At 41.6% G+C, this 20779-nt stretch overlaps 1 protein-coding gene across 1 annotated transcript in view; it reads right to left on the bottom strand.

The window, feature by feature from the left end:
- Window positions 1-6418: 6418 nt before the first annotated feature.
- The window catches only part of slc27a6 (solute carrier family 27 member 6), a 36032-nt gene continuing 21671 nt past the window's right edge, over window positions 6419-20779 (bottom strand). Inside the window, exons 6-10 of the mRNA XM_019272176.2 lie at window positions 10084-10174; window positions 9809-10007; window positions 8242-8339; window positions 7644-7774; window positions 6419-7341 (exon numbers count right to left, since the gene is read on the bottom strand). Of these exons, the coding sequence (XP_019127721.1) occupies window positions 7165-7341; window positions 7644-7774; window positions 8242-8339; window positions 9809-10007; window positions 10084-10174 (696 nt within the window). The 3' untranslated portion in view covers window positions 6419-7164. The remainder of the gene's footprint in view (window positions 7342-7643; window positions 7775-8241; window positions 8340-9808; window positions 10008-10083; window positions 10175-20779) is intronic.

The following is a 20779-nucleotide window of genomic DNA, read 5'->3' as shown; positions in this document are numbered from 1 at the left end:
TTGTATTGTCTCAGTGCTATCTCTGCACATACAATGTATTGAGGTATGGATAGGTTATTGCTGGGTGTGTAAGTTGGTGTGTTTGTGCTTGTGGGTATAAAAGCCTATAAGAAGTAGAATGTTAGTTACATAATGTAACTGCAACCCTGTACTAACATAACCCTCAGACTGATGCAGGTCCAGGTACTACACTGTAAACTGAATTCACTCTGAAAATCTTCAGCGCTGAACCCACGAGCATCAGAGAGCTGCACATACACTCTTAGAATCTGAAGTTACAGTAAGTAACAAACATTCACACCTATTCATTCATTCAATCATTTAAAGAGCGAAAGACAGCCAATGAAGAAACTTAACGACCCATCACATTCATCACGTCATCACCCACTCAGTCACAGACTTTCAGGTCTCCAAAAGAACTTAATATAAATATCTGGGCACTTTTGGCATGAATGGAACAAACATATACTGTGATACTGTGATGGAAGGATGATGGATTCAAATCTGAAAAGAAAAAAAGGCTGTGTAATAAAGTGTACATTTAGAGAGATACTGATTTTTATGAGGCAAGTCTTTTTTTCTGCTGAACCTGTCCACTGCAGTGCTTTGCTTTACTTCTGTGACGGGATATCTGTCTGTCCAAACTGGGAGCACACTGACTGTCTAAATCTAAGTAAACCTATGTCGAAGAAATCATCGAGTCCAGTTGAGATGTTTGCTGTGGTGGTGTGTTTAATAAGAAGCATGCTGGCACACTCTGACCTTCAGTCACATAAAATCAGTCACCAAAACAGCCTTCTACCAACTTAAGAACATATCCAGAGTTAAGGGCTTTATGTCCCAAACAGATCAGGAGAAGCTGATCCATGCTTTCATCTCCAGTAGACTTGACTACTGTAATGGTCTTTTGACTGGACTCCCCCAAAAAAGTATCAAACAGCTGCAGCTCATTCAGAACGCAGCAGCTCGAGTTTTGACTAGAACAAAGAGATCAGAACACATCACCCCAGTTCTTAAGTCTTTACACTGGCTCCCAGTTAGCCACAGAATAGATTTTAAAGTTCTGCTACTAGTTTACAAATCACTGAATGGTTTAGGCCCACAATACATAAATGACATGTTAGTAGAATATAGACCCAGTAGGGCTCTGAGATCTACTGACTCAGGTCAGATAGTGGAGCACAGAGTTCAAACCAGACACAGTAAAGCAGCATTTAGCAGTTATGCTGGTCACAACTGGAACAAACTACCAGCAGGACTGAAATCAGCCCCAACTCTGAGCACTTTTAAATCCAGGTTAAAAACTTTTCTCTTTTCACGTGCTTATGGCTGAGCTCTTTTGAAGAATTTTTAAAGAATTTTTAATCATAATCCAGTGATTCGTTTAATGTTTTAAATTGTTTTCAAATTTGCTGTTTTAATGATTTTAAATTACATTCTGGTGTTTTTAATTAAATTTTCTTCTCTTTTTAATTTTTTTTAGTTTTATTTCTATTGCTTGTCTTAATGTCAAATGTTTTTCCTTGCCTCTGTAAAGCACTATGAATTGCCTTGTGTACGAATTGTGCTATACAAATAAACTTGCCTTGCCTTGCCTTGGTGAACTGACGGTCACAGAGGGTATCTGAGCCAGTGAGTTGACCAAGAGCAAATGAAGAGAAACTCTTTTATACATAAAACAGCCATGGTTACACAATATGTAAATGGGGATGGAGCAAAAGGTGGGGAAGGTAAGGGAAAGGATTAGGCAACAAGGGTAGAGGGAAAGGAGGGGGTAGGTGGCAAAGGGTAGACACTTACATGAGGTCTGGAAGTTGGAGCTCAGACAGACAAAAGAGCAAGAATACACATTTGGTATGTGAGGAAGGTTCAAGACCTAAACAATGGGGTTGGGTGATTCCTAGACATTGTTTGGTTACTCCCTGTTCTCTCTCTCTCTCTCTCTCTCTCTCTCTCTCAGGGTTACGCCTAGTCAGGCACAGTATTGGTTGAAGATGCAGTCACATCTCCCTTACTGAAAACTCTCTCTCTCTCTCTCTCTCTCTCTCTCTCTCTCTCTCTCTCTCTCTCTCACCATCTGTAAACATACATGTCTCATTAATGAATGTTACTAACTAAACTTCTTCCCCGAAGTTTCTGTGCTCTGTCGTCCAACAGGTTTCTGTGGATCGTGGCTGCTGCTGTGATCCTGCATGACGTCCACTACATATATTATTACTATCATTACTGCTACCATATCTCCATTACAGTTTATAGTTAGTTGATGATTTGCTGCTGCTGTGCATCTGTGTCTCTCTATCTCACAGGTTCCACTGCTACTGTAATCATTTTATCATTCATTGTAATTCATTGTCATTTTATCATTCATTGTAATTCATTGTCATTTTATCATTCATTGTAATTCATTAACATTTTATCATTCATTGTAATTCATTGTCATTTTATCATTCATTGTAATTCATTGTCATTTTATCATTCATTGTAATTCATTGACATTTTATCATTCATTGTAATTGTACAATATGTTTGTGTTGATTGTTCTGTGACATCTACGACGTGCAATAGACAGACATCCTGGATTGTAAAGCCCTCCAAGGCAAAATGTGTTTTGTGAATTTGGGCTATACAAACATAAATTTTGTTTTGATTTGATGTACTTAATTATTAAGTCTACACTGGCCCCCAATGTGTATTACCTTGATCAAGGGACCAGCCCAGTAGGGGTTACAGGCTGGGCCCAGATGTATGCTACTTGGCTTCAAGTTTTGTGTCAGGATGTCAGGATGTATTTTCTTTATCAAACCATACTTTTTTTTTTTAACACTCAATTAAGATAAAATTAAAATGAACAAAGAATACAACAAATGAGAAAAATATAAAACTTAAAACAAACAATAAACAAAAAATAACAAAATAAGACATTCTGCTTTTCAGTCGTAATCAATTACAACAAAATTCAAAATTTTCTTCCATTTATGAACAAGTTAAGTTGTGGTGGTGTTAATAACTCAAGTGGTCGATTCAGTGATAGGTGGTTCAAAAGAGTCTTGAGACAAACAATCAAAATACTTATAACAATGAGGACAACAGAACCAAGCAGGACAATTATAAAAATTAAATAACCAATGTCTCTAACTTTTTCTTAAAAGTCAAACAAACCAATGGCTACCAGATTGTCTTGGCTGTATTATTCAGATTGCTGATCGTATAGCATTCAGTTTTGATGCCCCATTTTTTCACTGAGAGGCCAGTAGGAAATCTAATCTGGCATGGTTTGGTAAAGCCATCATTGTTACTGTCTGTTGTCTTCATGTTGTCTTTTGTGGTGAAAGATTGCAAGATCTTAAACTTCTTGGAAAGATTTTTTTTATATGATCTAAGGTTACTATAACTCAATAAGATGGAATGAGGGTAACAAAAATGATATCCATAGTGTTCGTGTGTGTGCGATTGGTGTGTGCCTGTGTATGCGTGCATGCATATGTGTGTGTGTGTGTGTGTGTGTGTGTGTATGTGTCTCAAGTGACAACCTTTATGGTTGTAAAGTGAAACTTGTGTGCCGAAACAGCGGCGGTTAGACAACTACTTGAATCTTGCTACAGAACATGTCAACCTCCATATGCAGATGCTCATCCTTACAACAATTTTACAGAAACATTCTTACAACTTGGTAAAATAATGACTTTGATCACTGTAACAAATTTCCTGTCTAACTGTACGGAGGGTGTATTTTATAGAACTTAATTCATGTTATATTAAGGCTTAAGGCTCAACATAATCAACAGCATGACTGTTTTGATTAACAGATAGATGTTTATTCATGAATGTTATGAATGGCTTGTTTGAGCACAGTTATTGTTCAGTCCACTTCAGGTTCACAACGATTCTCGTCTTAGCCCATGTTTAGATTGGTCAGGACAGCGCCGGTCCTGGCCACATTTGCGCCCTGGGCGAAACCCCCCCCCCCCCGAGGCGAACATTTTCTCGTGTGCCCCGACGGCCGCCCGTGCGCCCCTGGATGCGCCGTGCGCCTCGGGATGCGTGCGCCCCCATCGGTCTGTCTGACGCCCCCCTCTGCCTTGTCAACACCCCGCTCCCGGGGCGCCCGCTCCGCTAACTTAATGAGCGGTATCGGAAATTACCGAGGTTTTTTGCTTTTTCGGGCGTTCGTGCGCCCCCCACGGAGAATGCGCCCTGGGCGGCCGCCCACATTGCCCATAGCTAGGACCGGCCCTGGGTCAGGAGGTGGTAGAGGCAAATTTGCCAAGAAGACGAGGGTCAGAGCCAACACAATGACCTCCACAACAGCTCTTCAGAAACCTGTATGACATCCATTCATTATACTGTCCATGTATACTGTCCATATGTGGCACAGAGAGGACTGGCATAGTTGGTATCACTGCATTTGTGCTTTTGTGTCCCAAACCCAGTATACCCATTTGGGTACTGGTACAGAGCAAAGATACGTCTTCTGGACTCAACAATTAAATTCTCTGATGAAACAACTGTGAAGTCATATTGAATGTTCCTTGGTAAAAGGTTCTCTTTTACCTTCAGCATGCCATTTTAATGTCTTTGGGACCATTAGAATGGTAACAGGGTTAGGAGCATTGCAATAAAAGCAGTTGGCATGGAGTTGTTTGCAGAATGATTGTCCCGTGTGTAAAGAGAGGGAACAAGTACAATGTCCATAGTTGTCACAGGGGTTTATGGGCAAAGCCATCAATAAGAGTCTATTTCCTGTACTGTGTGGGATGAATACAAATATATGACAGTTCTCAGGGTTTGTGCTATCATTTTTCCAATTGGAGGTAGGTTAGGGATGTGGCTCATATCATCTTTCATGGTATCTGGAGGTTGTGGTGTCTGAGGATTTTTTGTTACGAATAATCCGGTTGTTGCTCTGCTCCTCTGATGACTGTGGTTGTCTGACATCTTCTTCTGGGCCTTTGAGCCTGCTTTGTCCTTTAGAGGAAGAGATCTTTCCCAGGGATATGACCAACATCCTATGGCACCGTTGGTCGGGTTGGTCGAGATGAAAAGTGAAGACCCACAGAATGAAGAAGGAAGACCCAAAGTGTGACGAGGTGTCTTGTTGATCTCTGGTTGAGGAGACGTTTTCTTCCATGGATGTGTGGATCCAGATGGAGTGGTCTTCACAGTCAACTGCCATTTTGGTGGTCAGCAGGAGGTGTTGGTGTTTGTACCAACATGGCTTTCAGGCATTCTTCCTTTGGAACTCTCAGTTGACTAAGATTCAGTCCCCTGAATGGATGTTGTGGCACAGTTTGTCACTAGGAGAAGACTGGACAGCGTTTACTTGTCTGTGGAACAGCTGAACAGCAGAGGTTAGAGGAGAACAAAAACATTATGGCTTCAACCGTTGCATGGAGATCCATATTCTTCATGCATAGCACTAAGTTGCTTGATATAGTCATTTTATTTCTGACTTCTGTCTGAGTTGATGCTCTGTGGAATGTTGAATCTGGGAGCAATGTCTTTCAGCAGACATGTTTCTGTGGAAACAGTGTCAGTTGTCTTGCAATGGCTTCATGCCAGTTTGACCAAAAACACGTGTCGACACCATTCTGTACGGTTGTTCCCGGGTTATATGACAAATTAGGCATTTTTCACACTACTTTTGTGCATAGGTTGGAAATCCTGGAGCACCAGTCTACCAGTCTTCCAACATTATCAGACACATCCCCCCTTTAGCCACATGTGACAAAAGTATGTGACATGTGAGCAAGCCACGGGTACAGATGTGTGGGAGCCACAATGTGGCCGTTACTGTGAACCCACAGGTTATTTACATATTTACGACCATGAGAAAACCAAGACCATTGTTCCTTTACATCAGCAGCCTCCTGTAAAAGGCCACATCATTAGGAGAAGTACAGTTGTTAGCAGGTATAGGATAGAACCTAGACAGAAAAGACAATTCTGGCATTTCCCTTGGCTGCATGGTCAACCAAGGCATTGCCTGAAAAGATAGGGTCATTGGATTTGAACTTAGCTCCAGACTTAACAGCAGCAATAGGTGATGGTGGTTGGCATGCACCTAACAGTTCACCAATCTAACAGTGTTTTGCCTACTATATCCCACATATTAAATACTTGAATACTGAGGACAAATCCTTTGAAATCATGAATTTGCATTAACTGAAAATATTTAGGACCTCTGACGTAACCTAAAATTCCAACCTTAACAATACCTCAAACTGAATATTAATGGTCTTCTCAAATGTTTCTAATTAATGTGGAAATTAAGGAGGAAGTTAATGGAGTTTTAATCAAAGATGTAAGGTTCCTTTGTTCCAGTGTTTGTCAGTGTTTTCATGTTTTCAGCATTTCTGGTGAGCAGAACACTTCATTCAGCTGAACGTGTTTTGGGGCGTTAATGAATGATGAAGACAGGTTTTTTTATGTTTGGGTTCATATAATCTATCTGACACGTTGTTTTAACACAAAAAATAGTGTTCACATTTATACAGTGAACTCTTCATTATTAACTAACTAGACAATGGCTTTTCTTTTACACCTCAGTGAATCAGTCATCAACAGACGGGTGACAGGTGAAAGAATAAAACAACATGAAATATCTTCAAATGCTGAGCCATCGGAGCCACCACAGTCCACCAGAACAGCTTCAGTGTTTCTTTGTAAGTTTCTGAACATCAGTCCATCAAGTCACTCTCTCACCTCCAACTGCTTCATAACACAGCAGCTCAGCTTCTTACTGGTTTTAACAGATGGCATCACATCTTCCCAGTCCTGCTTCTCTCCACTGACTCCCTGTTTGTTTTAGTATTGATTTTACTGATCACCTTTAAAGCACGTCTGGCTCCAGGCAACTTAGCAGAGACATTGATCCCTTATGAGCCGGTCTGCAGTCTTAGACCAAATATAAATGTATTCCTTCATTTGGTGTTTTAATGATGCTGGTGAGTGCAGTCTAACACTCAAGGTGTGATGAAGGTCATAGCATCATCTCTCATTCACGTCATTTTCATTCTCATCAAACCATTTAGTGGATGGCATCTGAATTCATGATGCTTCTCCACCAGATTTTTTCTTTCATTTGTCACTTGTCTGTAGACTAACATAACAAAACATAACATAACCAAACTATTCTTCATGTCATAACACCCATACTTGTGAGTTCTATAGCTTCCGTTCTCCTGTGAGGATGCTCTGGTAGATGCTATCTGTCAGAGGAATGTACATCTCCTGCTGGTAGTCCAACACATAGAGAGGGTCAGAGATTGTTGAGGGGCTGAAGCCGCTCTGCACCAGCTGGAACTTCTGCTGCTTGAGGGTACTCGTCATTTCCATGACCTCCTGTGGAACAAAAAAACAGCAGCAGCAATCAGTGTGATTCAGGTTACAAGCAGTTCAGCTCTTCAGAAACCTGTGAGTGGTGTCATGGACACTATATCATGTTCCCTGTAGCTCATGTTGTCTTTGTGTCACATAATGCCACTTGCAGGAGAAAAAAATAAAATCACCAGGAGCAGTGATCAGTGGTGCCATAGTGAGCCTTCACCTGGATGAATGTAAACTCATCATAATAATATAATATATAATATAATAAACAAAATCAAGATGCAGACACAGTCTGTCAGCACGTCTCTGCTCGTTACCTGGAGTCTTATGAACAGTGGACGAGCATACGCTGGCAGGTCCCTCATCACATGCTCAAACAGTTTCCTCCCATCGAACGTGAGGCCTGGTCTTACGATCATGGCAGCCATCCCTGCTCTGCCCTCGTGCCCTGTGGACAGCATAGTTCAAAGTAATCTGTTGTGAGTGCCTGGTGTTATTCATTACCAGGCTGCTCATTATCAGGAATGGCACCAGAAACAGCATGGGATCCCAGCTTGGGCTCATTTATATAGAAAATAATGTCAGTATATGTGGCACATGGGCGGCTGTGGTTCAGGAGGTAGAGTGGGTCGTCTGCTAATTAGATGATCTGTGGTTCGATCACCGGCTCTCCAGTCTGCATGTTGAAGTGTCCTTCGGCAAGATACTGAACACCATTAGTGTGTGCTCCTAAAAACTGGTAAGCAGTTGTTGGCATCTTGCATGGCATCCAAGTATAAAAGCTCTGAGTGGTCAGAAGACTAGAAAGGTGCTATATAAGAATATTCCATTTACCATTCACATTACAGGAGGATAATCTAAAAACATCAGTGCTGTCAGTTTTCTGGTGGTGTTTAGCAGTATTGAAAATCATACCTGGTATTTCCACTCCATATACATTGACCTCTTGGATAAAATCCACCAGCCCGAGAGTCTCTGTTACCTCTGTGGTTGCTACGTTTTCACCCTTCCACCTGAAATCAGAAAAATGATGATGATTACCAACATGATGAAGATAAGATGATTCTTTAACCCCCAGAGGAAACATTTAGTGTAAGTGTCATGGTTTGGGGTTTTTGATTTACAGTGATATTTCCTGTTTTATGTTGAAAGAGTCTTTCTGCAGGTGTCTTGTGTTACTTTACTTCCTGTATTTGTCTTTTTCTGTGTCAACTATGTTTAGTTAGTTAACTAGTCTATCTACTAGTCTGTGTTTTTTGTTGTTGGGATTTATCGTGGATGATTGGATAAAGTTTATTTTTTAGCTGAACTCCTCGGCTGCTTTTGTTATTTTGTGTTAACCTGTCAGTCCTGTAAGTCATTAAAATTACTTTTTTTCATTCTGCCTTCCCTTTTTTTAAATAAACAGCTACTATAGTAACCTGCATAAAGTTCAGTAAATATAGTTTCACCTGAACACCATCAGCTCTTTCTATTTCTCTTTGCTTTCTTTTTAATTCTCATTATTTAGATTTCAGCCAAAGTAGATTCAACAACACTTGACTGAGACTGACAACAATATCTGACACACTCATACTGAACTTGACTTGCATGATACATTCTTCTGTCGCCTGCATCACATCTCATTCATGCTGCAACATTTCCTGTGAATCGTTTGTGAGTGGGTGCACAGCAGGGATGAATGGTTTTACTATTGTTCTTTTGTGACAAATAATAAATTGAATAAAGAGGACACACTCCACCAGTAAAATGACATAATATAGTAGTAACTTTCACCATCATCTTTCTAACTTCACATTTACATCTGACAATTTCTGTAAACGACAACATTTGACACAGTGAAGATTTGAGGAGATGAGATTGTGAGCGAAGTTTGAACTTCTCCTCTCATCTCTATTTTTTTCTTTCTTTATACAACTACTGGCACTTTGGCTGTGGCTCAAGAGGTCAAGTGGATTGTCCACTCCACAGATGATCTGCAGTTCAATCCCGGGCTTTTTTGCGTGTCGAAGTGTCAAGATAGTGTCTAAGATACTAAGGCCTAATTTGCTCCTGGAGGCCTTGCTATTGGTGTGTGATTGTGCTTGAATGTAATTAGTTACTTTAGTTGGCACCTTGCATGGCAGCCTGTGCCATCAGTGTGTGAATGGTTGAATGGTATATGTAGTGTAAAAGCGCCTTAAATGGTCGGTCCAGTCCATTTACCATTTACTTTTCATGTGAACAACTGAGGGGAACACAGTGAAGAGAGGCGGTCCAAACTGTGCAACATATGGACCCATTTGTTTTCAAGCACGTCCAGCTTAAGACTAATGCAAATCTTTTAGGCCACTCTATTCAAAAATGTATTTGGCTTATTGTTTAACTTCTCTTGGATGGTGGACCTTCACTCTGTGTATATATCAGAAATGGAATATAATATTCAGAACTGTTTACATTCTATTCATTATATAAACATTATAAGCATCTCATCCCACAGTACCTGAAGGTGTCTCCCAGTCTGTCTCTGAAACAGATGAAGCCTTCCTGGTCTTCAGCCATCAGGTCGCCTGTATTAAAGTAGGCGTCTCCCTTCACAAACACATTCCTCATCAGCTTCTTCTCAGTCAGCTGTTTGCTTCCAGCATAACCAAAGAACGGGCTGATGGCGCTCACTTTGGACAGTAAAAGGCCCGTCTCACCTGAAGGTAAAAAAAAGGTCAGGAAGTCTGAAACAAAGAGAATGTAAAGAGAAACATTCATTTGTTGCATTCTTACCTTTTTTCACTCGCTTACAGAAACCATACTGATCTTTCACCGGTTCATCTCTCATCATGTCATACTTCACCAGATCATACTTGAACAGGAGCTACACGATCAAATGAAAGGGAAAAGGAATCAGTACAGATGTAAACTAACAAATCTCTGACAAATCAACGTCAGGTTAAATATCAGCTGCACAGCAACACAGCAATTCAGATAAAAATGAAACTTTTCATTGCTCTACTTTTATTTTACAGTTTTTTGTTATTATAAACTTGTTATTTATGTTCAGTTTTACAGATACACTCTTATAAATGACGTCACAAAATATATATTTTTATTATTATTTTCTTTATTAGATATGTCTTTAGTAGATTTTGCTGACAATGTCAATGCATTTTACTTGTATTTCATTTTTTACTACAGTGTTGCTGATAACTGATGTAGAAGAACTTTTCTCTGTAACAAGTTCTTTATTGTCTTTTACATCATAAAAATAATCAGTAATGCTACATAAATATATCAAGTATCCCCCTGAACTACTTCATGCTGTCATAGATATTATGTTACTTTTCCTCCCACAAACCTCAGCTGTCCTCTGAAGTCTATAGAAACGACACATAAATAGTCTTCAAATGCCCCTTGAGACATGCACACAGGGAGCCAGCCTACTCAAAGACGAATTTGTATCCAGGGCCGCAAGAACACGAAGAGGACAGCGCAGGGGGCCCGGGGAGCACAAAAATCAAAACAACGGCCAGAAATATGAAAAATCTAAAACAATAAGATAGGAAAAAAAAATGTGCTTAAAACAAGTGCAATAACCTTGGTTGTTTACAGATTTTTGTCTTCAATACAAGTAAAAACGTAACAACCTGAAGGCTTTCAACGTCCGTGCCATGTCCCCGTTGTGCCTAACACCTCCCAATAAGTTCACCAAACGTGTGCCAAAAAGCTCAACCCTGTTTGTCATAATATCTCCCCAGCAGAGCTCATAGCAGAGCAAGCCGCGGACATGCCCAGGCATGAGTTGATTCTTCTGCTTTTTTACCCATAACAGCCTGTGCCCCACACCCCCTCAGTCACGCCCTGTGCCAGGTATACCCCTCCCTCCGCCCTCAACGCCCCGTTCCGGTTCCCCCGGTGCTTGCCCTTCCTTCCCGGCTTGCCGGTCCATTCCGGTTGTTTTCCCAGGTTGTGAAATGCTGGCAGTTGGGGTGCCGTGCGGTGCCACTGCCTGGTGACCCGGACATGTGTGACTCGGCAACAACGACAAAAGCTCTGCAATGCTAACCCCGTGGTTATAGCAATACCTTATTTGAAATCGAATCACAGTTACCTGACATATATACATAGATACTTTTTTATATGAAAAAAAATATTAAGTATTAATACTTCATGAAAAGACTGTATTTAAAAGTTACAAAATAGGAAAGTACTATAATGATGCGTGGTACTGTGAAGTGGAAGTGAGTTGTTGTTTTGCTTTCCGGGGGCAGTCAGACACCTATTTTCTAACAAATACATAGTTGTCCAGCCTTTCGCTTTTTGCCTTGACTAGGTCACATCTCTTTGTCCTTGTCTGTAAATATAATCAGTTTTGTTTATAAACCACTGACATTGACCCTCCCTGCTTGGGTACGTTGTCTTAATACTTCAATAGTGGCTATGTGATTGCACGCACTGCTTTTGCGTGTTTCTCGTAACGTTACTTTGAATTCTTTAAACATTCAGGTCCTTCACCAGTCACACTTGATTTCAAAACACGTAGCTTGACACTTAAATCGACAGATGATTAGACCCATAGTATTATGCCATACCGTGGCAACAGTGCGCATTCCCATGACCCTCGAGGGGCAAACACAACTAGTAGGCCTACGTATTTAAAGGTGCGTGGAAAAATGGAAAAACTGGTGCTTGAAAAGTGCGTGGAATTTGTTCAATGAAAGGTAGTTGGAACCCTGCAAGTTACGACCTCCTAGTTTAACCAGGAAAAATAAATAGATTCATTATGAAATTCAACTCTCTGTTGAACTTAATATAACCCAAGTAAAGGGTGAATTAAAATTTTGAAAAATACTAACACAAAACATACACATGGTGATGTGTACAATTAATTCCGTTCTAGCGCTTGTTGCTGTCTTTTGTGCTAGCAACTCTAGTAGTAGGCTGTAAGATTGGTATTCCTTTACACATCCACTTTCTGCATGCACACCAAACACATAGTGTTTCGGATCCAAAAATTCAAGGTACTCAGTGAAAAATTTAATCACAAAGTAGGGTCCATTTTCCTGGAAGAAAATCCGAACCTCGGCACTGTTTACACGTACACGGGTATTTTTAAAAAAAACGTAGAACTTTCCCGTCGGTTGTAACCTATCTTTTAACTCAAACAGTGGAATTCGCCTCTGAAAACGAATCTTCTTTTCTAAAAACTCCGGCTAGAGTGGAGATTTCTGGAAAACTCCGTTTTGCGTTTGCGGTAAACTGAGATAAACGGAGTTGTAGAGGGCAGCGGATGCGCCAAAAGTGCGACCAATGTTTACTTGTTGCGATGACTATGCTCATGGAAGCATTATCTGATTGGCTTGCAAGGATTCGCCTTTGCCTACACTGCCACCACACAGGCCCTTGGCGTAGTTTGAAGCGGCTTCGTGCGTAGTTATGCGGGGGGATTTTTTTGAAAAGATGCTATGTGCACGATGTTTATTTTGGAAAACGGAGGAGGGAAATATTTCGTTTCTCAAATAAATAACCCGCTACGTGTAAACGTAGCCTCAGTGTCCCACCGTTCTCTTTTTTGGACAGTGACATTTTGCCAATCGAGGGTGTCAAGATTGGAAACAGAAGTGTCGACCTGCTTCTCAAAGAACCAACCTTCATGACGCCTCTAAAGTGAGCCGTGGCTGGTGTGCAACAGAAGCACCATTCAGCGGGGCGTCACGATAGTATTAAAAAATGAATAAATTATATTTATTAATAATGGGCCCATTTTAATAAAATATAATTTTCTTCCTCGCATCTTTGACAACCCCCTGATATGTCTCGTGCTGGGTGTGGTCTAGACTTTGTTTAGCCCTGTCTTGGAATTAGACTATATGAAGATGTGTAGAAGCCAGATATGTTTTGTTAGTCGTAGTCTGGGTTGGATTTATTTTGGTCCTGGTTGCCCACGGTGAGGTGTGTGGTTTGGGTCACATGGGTGCCAGCAGATGATCGACATAGTTTATATTAGGGGCTGGTGGAATGCTGCACTAAGGGGAGGAGAGAGGCATGTTAGATAGCCATGATTTTTTTCCTCTAGCGACTTGAAAAAAGATTTGGAAAGCCGCAAATAAATATTATTTATTGGTGGAGTTTTTCAATCCCCGCTCTGCTCCCTTTGGCCCTGCTACGCTCTACCTTCGGTCTCCCTGCGTTGCCCAGCTTTACCTACGTTATTCCAACCAACTCTCTTCCTGCATCCCTGTTTGTTCTCTCATCTCCTCATTGATCGTCGCCCCCCTCCTAACTTACCTACTCCGAACCTCTCCCGCCTTGGTCCGCCGTCCGGCTCCTCTGGGCGCTTCGCCCTGCTAACCCCCGCCACCCTGGTTTTTTGCTCCCCAGTTTGTCTTTTCGTTTTTCCACCCCCCTCTCTCGGCCTCTCTCTTGTGGTGTGCATTCCCGGACCCTTCCCTCTTCCTGGTTTCGCCTCCCCTCCGCCACCTGGTGCGGCCTCGCCTGCTGGTTCGCCTCTTCTTGCTGTTGTGCCCACCCCACATCCGCTCTGCCCCCCACAGTGCGCACCTACCCCCCACACCCGCGCCCCCCCCCCTTCCCTTTCCTGTTTCCCTTGTCCCCCAGCCCTTAGCCCCGGCGGGGCCCCCGTTCCCCTCCTTTCCGCCCCCCCTCTCCCTTCCCTTACACTGTCCCCCTCCGGCAGCCACCCCCACCGGCCCCCGTTTGTGTCTCCTCGGTGTTGCCCCACCCCCCTCTTTGTTGCGTTTGTGTTTTGTTTCCTTTTTTTTCCTTCTTCTACCCTTTCTCCCTCCCAGTCCATTTTTTCTCGCATAACGCTCTTCCTATCCGTAGCCCCCCCCCCAGTCAGGCACTCCCCCACCTCCTCCCTCTCTTCCCCCCCCCACCCCGTGCACCCCGCACACTGCCTGTCCCACCTGGGCATATTATATATAAACAACTAGAATTATATTTCCTAAAAACAAGACCAGCATTATATGTTATACAAAAATGGGTTTTTGCTACAATGCCGTCGCGGCTGGGCTCCCCCTGTGGGTCCTCCGCGTAAAGTGACCAGTGTGCGTTCTTGGAAATATGGGAGATTAAAATCATCGGACCGTAAAGTGCGCGTCTGAGCAGATCCTGCACAAACTTGGCTACGCAGACTCTGTAAACCGTCTCCCTGCCGCAACGGTGAGTTGGAGTTTGTTGATACTTGAAAATTAGCTTGAGAAGAAAAATGAAACATATAATTTTTGGTGCTTTCAAGGGGACGTAACGGTAAAAGAAGAGGCTACATCAAGGGAGACTGCGTTACTTCTGGCTTTCCTACTCTGCTCTCTCCTCTATATTATATATCACATCAATAAGAGGATATGGGAGTTAAAAAACAAATGAAAGATGCCTTTGTGCATTTGAGATCCCTCCGCAACTCCGTATTGGAGTTTTTAGATCACTTGAAATTAGCTTGAGAAGAAAAATGAAACATCTTTTTTGGTGCTTTCAGGGACTTAACCGGTCCTGCACAAACGTGGCTACACAGACTTCTGTAGACTTCTCCTCGACAGTTTTGGGAATTTAGGGAAAGTATCTATCCCCTGTCTCGCCTTTTTCCGTTTGGGAAAAGGCATACCGAAAACCCGCCCCCAGGGGAGCAGGGGGTTCCCGTTCTTACCCAGGGGGTCCCCATCGGACATCTTTGCTCCCATGACCTCAGAAGACAAACGTACTGACAGAAAGAGCAGAGAGGTCATCAGTTGTATCCAGCTTGAAGCCAACTTTTAACCGACTTTAAAAGAGATCAACAAAAGTTCCCCATAATAAAGAGAACAATTTGTTATCATTTTTAATGAGAGAAAAAGAGCCAAAAGACTATAACGATACGCACATTGATGAGGTACCCAGTCTCGTCGCCACCTATGGGGCCGCCCGGGACCTCCTTGACCGCATTCGCGTCGCAACGCCGTCCTGTTGGCCCATAGATGGCGGACAAAAATACAAAATACTTCAGAACTCTTTTTTTTCTTTTTTTTAAAAAAAACAAAATACCAAAATACGTCAGAACTCTTTTTTCTTATTTCTTTCTTTTTTTTTAATTCGAACGTACAAAATAAAAACAAAATACTTCAGAACTGCTTTTTTTTTTCCTTTCTTTTTTTTAAATACGAACTAAAAATACTTCAGAACTGTTTTTTCCCTTTTTTTTAAATACAAACTAAACAAATACTCAGACTTTTTTTTCTTGCTTTTTTTAATACAAACTAAAAAAATACCAAAATACTTTAAGAACTCCTTTTTTTTTGTCTTTCTTGTCTTTTGTTTTAAATACAACTACAAAATTACCAAAATACTTCAGAAACTCTTTTTTTTTTTTGTCTTTCCTTCTTTTAAATAAACGAACTACTACAAAATACCAAAAATACTTCAGACTGTCTTTTTTTTCTTTTTTAAAAAAAAGACAAACTAAAACAAAATACCAAAATACTTCAAACTATTTTTTGTTGCTTTTTTGTTTTTTAAAAAAATACAAAATACCAAAATACTTCAGAACTAACTCTTTTTTTTTTCTTTTTTAAAAAAATACAACGACAAATACTTCAGAAACTATTTTTTTGTCTTTTTTTTTAAAATACAAAACTACAAATAAACCAAAAATTACTTCAGAACTATTTTTTTTTGTCTTTTTAAAAAAAATAACACAACATAAATCCAGCACAATACACACTAAATGCCAGGCAGGAACGGTGTGTTGGTGGTGGTGTGAAGTTGGTGGGCTTGAGTAGCATCAGTCCAGTCAAGTGTAGCGCTCCCTACAAGCCGGCCGGTCCCGCAGGCATAACACAAGTACACCCTCAGCGGCACGGTGACTGGGGCATGAACAAAGGGCAAGTAACAGGCGGGGTCCGCGCCGGAAGTCCGCTGCGGCAGGCCGTACCCGGGCCGCTCGGACTCGCCTCCCCTGTGTGTGTGAGGCCAGTGTGTGGTGATAGAGTGTCGGGGGCAACCTCGCGTGCGACAGGGGTGTGCAACTGGGGAAAGCAACCGTCTAGGCTCCAAACAAAGTGCAAGACGCTAATACGGGACGCACATAATGATGCACGCCTATGAGCCGGTCTGCAGCTTAGACCAAATAAATGTATTCCTTCATGGGGTGTTTTAATGATGCTGGTGAGTGCAGTCTAACCACTCAAGTGTGTGAAGGTCATAGCATCATCTCTCATTCAGTCATTTCATCTCATCAAACCATTTAGTGGATGGCATCTGAATTCATGATGCTTCTCCACCAGATTTTTCTTTCATTTGTCACTGGTCTGTAGACAACATAACAAAACTAACATAACCAAACTATTCTTCATGTCATAACACCCATACTTTGGAGTCTATAGTTCCGCTCCTGTAGGATGCTCTGGTAGATGCTATCTGTCAGAGGAAGGTACATCTCCTGCTGGTAGTCCAACACATAGAGAGGGGTCAGATTGTTGAGGGGCTGAAGCCGCTCTGCACCGCTGGAACTTTGCTGCTTGAGGGTACTCGTCATTTCCATACTCCTGTGGAACAAAAAAACAGCAGCAGCAATCAGTGTGATCAGGTTACAAGCAGTTCAGCTCTTCAAAACCTGTGAGTGGTGTCATGGACACTATATCATGTTCCCTGTAGCTCATGTTGTCTTTGTGTCACATAATGCCACTTGCAGGAGAAAAAAATAAAATCACCAGGAGCAGTGACAGTGGTGCCATAGTGAGCCTTCACCTGGATGAATGTAAACTCATCAAAAATATAATATATAATATAATAAACAAAATCAAGATGCAGACACAGTCGTCAGCACGTCCCTCGTTACCTGGAGTCTTATGAACAGTGGACGAGCATACGCGGCAGGTCCCTCACACATGCTCAAACAGTTTCCTCCCATCGAACGTGAGGCCTGGTCTTACGATCATGGCAGCCATCCCTGCTCTGCCCTCGTGCCCTGTGGACACATAGTTCAAAGTAATCTGTTGTGAGTGCCTGGTGTTATTCATTACCAGGTGCTCATTATCAGGAATGGCACCAGAAACAGCATGGGACCCAGCTTGGGCTCATTTATATAGAAAATAATGTCAGTATATGTGGCACATGGGCGGCTGTGGTTCAGGAGGTAGAGTGGGTCGTCTGCTAATTAGATGATCTGTGGTTCGATCACCGGCTCTCCAGTCTGCATGTTGAAGTGTCCTTCGGCAAGATACTGAACACCATTAGTGTGTGCTCCTAAAAACTGGTAAGCAGTTGTTGGCATCTTGCATGGCATCCAAGTATAAAAGCTCTGAGTGGTCAGAAGACTAGAAAGGTGCTATATAAGAATATTCCATTTACCATTCACATTACAGGAGGATAATCTAAAAACATCAGTGCTGTCAGTTTCTGTTGGTGTTTAGCAGTATGAAAATCATACCTGGTATTTCCACTCCATATACATTGACCTCTTGGATAAAATCCACCAGCCCGAGAGTCTCTGTTACCTCTGTGGTTGCTACGTTTTCACCCTTCCACCTGAAATCAGAAAAATGATGATGATTACCAACATGATGAGATAAGATGATTCTTTAACCCCAGAGGAAACATTTAGTGTAAGTGTCATGGTTTGGGGTTTTTGATTTACAGTGATATTTCCTGTTTTATGTTGAAAGATCTTTCTGCAGGTGTCTTGGTTTTACTTACTCCTGTATTTGTCTTTTTCTGTGTCAACTATGTTTAGTTAGTTAACTAGTCTACTACTAGTCTGTGTTTTTTGTTGTTGGGATTTATCGGGGATGATTGGATAAAGTTTATTTTTTAGCTGAACTCCTCGGCTGCTTTGTTATTTGTGTTAACCTGTCAGTCCTGTAAGTCATTAAAATTACTTTTTTTCATTCTGCCTTCCCTTTTTTTAAATAAACAGCTACTATAGTAACCTGCATAAAGTTCAGTAAATATAGTTTCACCTGAACACCATCAGCTCTTTCTATTTCTCTTTGCTTTCTTTTTAATTCTCATTATTTAGATTCAGCCAAGTAGATTCAACAACACTTGACTGAGACTGACAACAATATCTGACACACTCATACTGAACTTGACTTGCATGATACATTCTTCTGTCGCCTGCATCACATCTCATTCATGCTGCAACATTTCCTGTGAATCGTTTGTGAGTGGGTGCAAGCAGGGATGAATGGTTTTACTATTGTTCTTTGTGACAAATAATAAATTGAATAAAGAGGACACACCCACCAGTAAAATGACATAATATAGTAGTAACTTCACCATCATCTTTCTAACTTCACATTTACATCTGACAATTTCTGTAAACGACAACATTTGACACAGTGAAGATTTGAGGAGATGAGATTGTGAGCGAAGTTTGAACTTCTCCTCTCATCTCTATTTTTTTCTTTCTTTATACAACTACTGGCACTTTGGCTGTGGCTCAAGAGGTCAAGTGGATTGTCCACTCCACAGATGATCTGCAGTCAATCCCGGGCTTTTTGCGTGTCGAAGTGTCAAGATAGTGTCTAAGATACTAAGGCCTAATTTGCTCCTGGAGGCCTTGCTATTGGTGTGTGATTGTGCTTGAATGTAATTAGTTACTTTAGTTGGCACCTTGCATGGCAGCCTGTGCCATCAGTGTGTGAATGGTTGAATGGTATATGTAGTGTAAAAGCGCCTTAAATGGTCGGTCCAGTCCATTTACCATTTACTTTTCATGTGAACAACTGAGGGGAACACAGTGAAGAGAGGCGGTCCAAACTGTGCAACATATGGACCCATTTGTTTTCAAGCACGTCCAGCTTAAGACTAATGCAAATCTTTTAGGCACTCTATTCAAAAATGTATTTGCTTATTGTTTACTTCTCTGGATGGTGGACCTTCACTCTGTGTATATATCAGAAATGGAATATAATATTCAGAACTGTTTACATCTATTCATATATAAACATTATAAGCACTTCACCCACAGTACCTGAAGGTGTCTCCCAGTCTGTCTCTGAAAACGATGAAGCCTTCCTGGTCTTCAGCCATCAGGTCGCCTGTATTAAAGTAGGCGTCTCCCTTCACAAACACATTCCTCACAGCTTCTCTCAGTCAGCTGTTTGCTTCCAGCATAACCAAAGAACGGGCTGATGGCGCTCACTTTGGACAGTAAAAGGCCCGTCTCACCTGAAGGTAAAAAAAAGGTCAGGAAGTCTGAAACAAAGAGAATGTAAGAGAAACATTCATTTGTTGCATCTTACCTTTTTTCACTCGCTTACAGAAACCATACTGATCTTTCACCGGTCATCTCTCATCATGTCATACTTCACCAGATCATACTTGAACAGGAGCACACGATCAAATGAAAGGGAAAAGGAATCAGTACAGATGTAAACTAACAAATCTCTGCAAATCAACGTCAGGTTAAATATCAGCTGCACAGCAACACAGCAATTCAGATAGAAATGAAACTTTTCATTGCTCTACTTTTATTTTACAGTTTTTTGTTATTATAAATTGTTATTTATGTTCAGTTTTACAGATACACTCTTATAAATGACGTCACAAATATATATTTTTATATTATTTTTCTTTATTAGATATGTCTTAGTAGAATGAAATAGAATGAATAGAATGCCTTTATTGTCATTATACAAGTACAATGAGATTACAAGCCCCCCCATAGTGTGCACACATAAATAAACAAGTAGGGACAGCACAACAAAACAAACAAAACCACCACAGAAAAACAGATAAAGTGCAGATAGCCGTGCCATAATGTGCAAAAGGTTACAGTGTAGATATAAATAAATAAATGATAACGTCAGTATGCGGAGCAATGTTCAATGATCAGACAAGTCAGTTCAGGGTAGGTTGGAGTTCAGTATGGTGACTGCCCTTGGGAAGAAGCTGTCTCTGAGTCTTGTTTGTTTTGGCTGGTAGGGCCCTGTAGCGTCTGCCAGAGGGCAGCAGGTTGAAGAGGTGGTAGCCAGGTGTGTGTGTAGTCCTTGATAATGCTTCTGGCTCTGCCAGCACCGGGAGTTGTAGATGGTGGTCAGGGGAGGTAGGGGGCACCCGATAGATCTTTTGCGCAGTGTTGGTTACCCTCTGCAGTCTTTTCCTGTCAGCTTCTGTGCAGTTTGAGTGCCACACTGACACAGCGTAGGTCAGCAGGCTCTCGATCGCTGATCGGTAGAAGGTCACCAGCAGGTTGGTGTTAAGTTGTTCCTTCCTGAGCACTCTCAGGAAGTGAAGTCGCTGCTGTGCCTTTCTGACCAGTGCAGTGGTGTTAGCTGACCAGGACAGGTCGGCAGAGATGTGAACCCCTAGGAATTTGAAGGTCTAACTCTTTCCACACTCTCGCCGTTGATGTACAAGGGGGCACGGGCGACCTTGTTCCGTCTGAAGTCCAGGATGAGTTCCTAGTCTTAGCAATGTTCAGTGCCAGGTTGTTGTCAGTACACCATCCGCTGAGTCTAAGGACCTCATCTCTGTAGCCACCTCG

Source organism: Larimichthys crocea, chromosome I (assembly GCF_000972845.2).
Source record: "Larimichthys crocea isolate SSNF chromosome I, L_crocea_2.0, whole genome shotgun sequence".
Lineage (NCBI taxonomy): Eukaryota > Metazoa > Chordata > Actinopteri > Sciaenidae > Larimichthys > Larimichthys crocea.
This window is presented reverse-complemented; position numbering and strand designations above follow the sequence as displayed.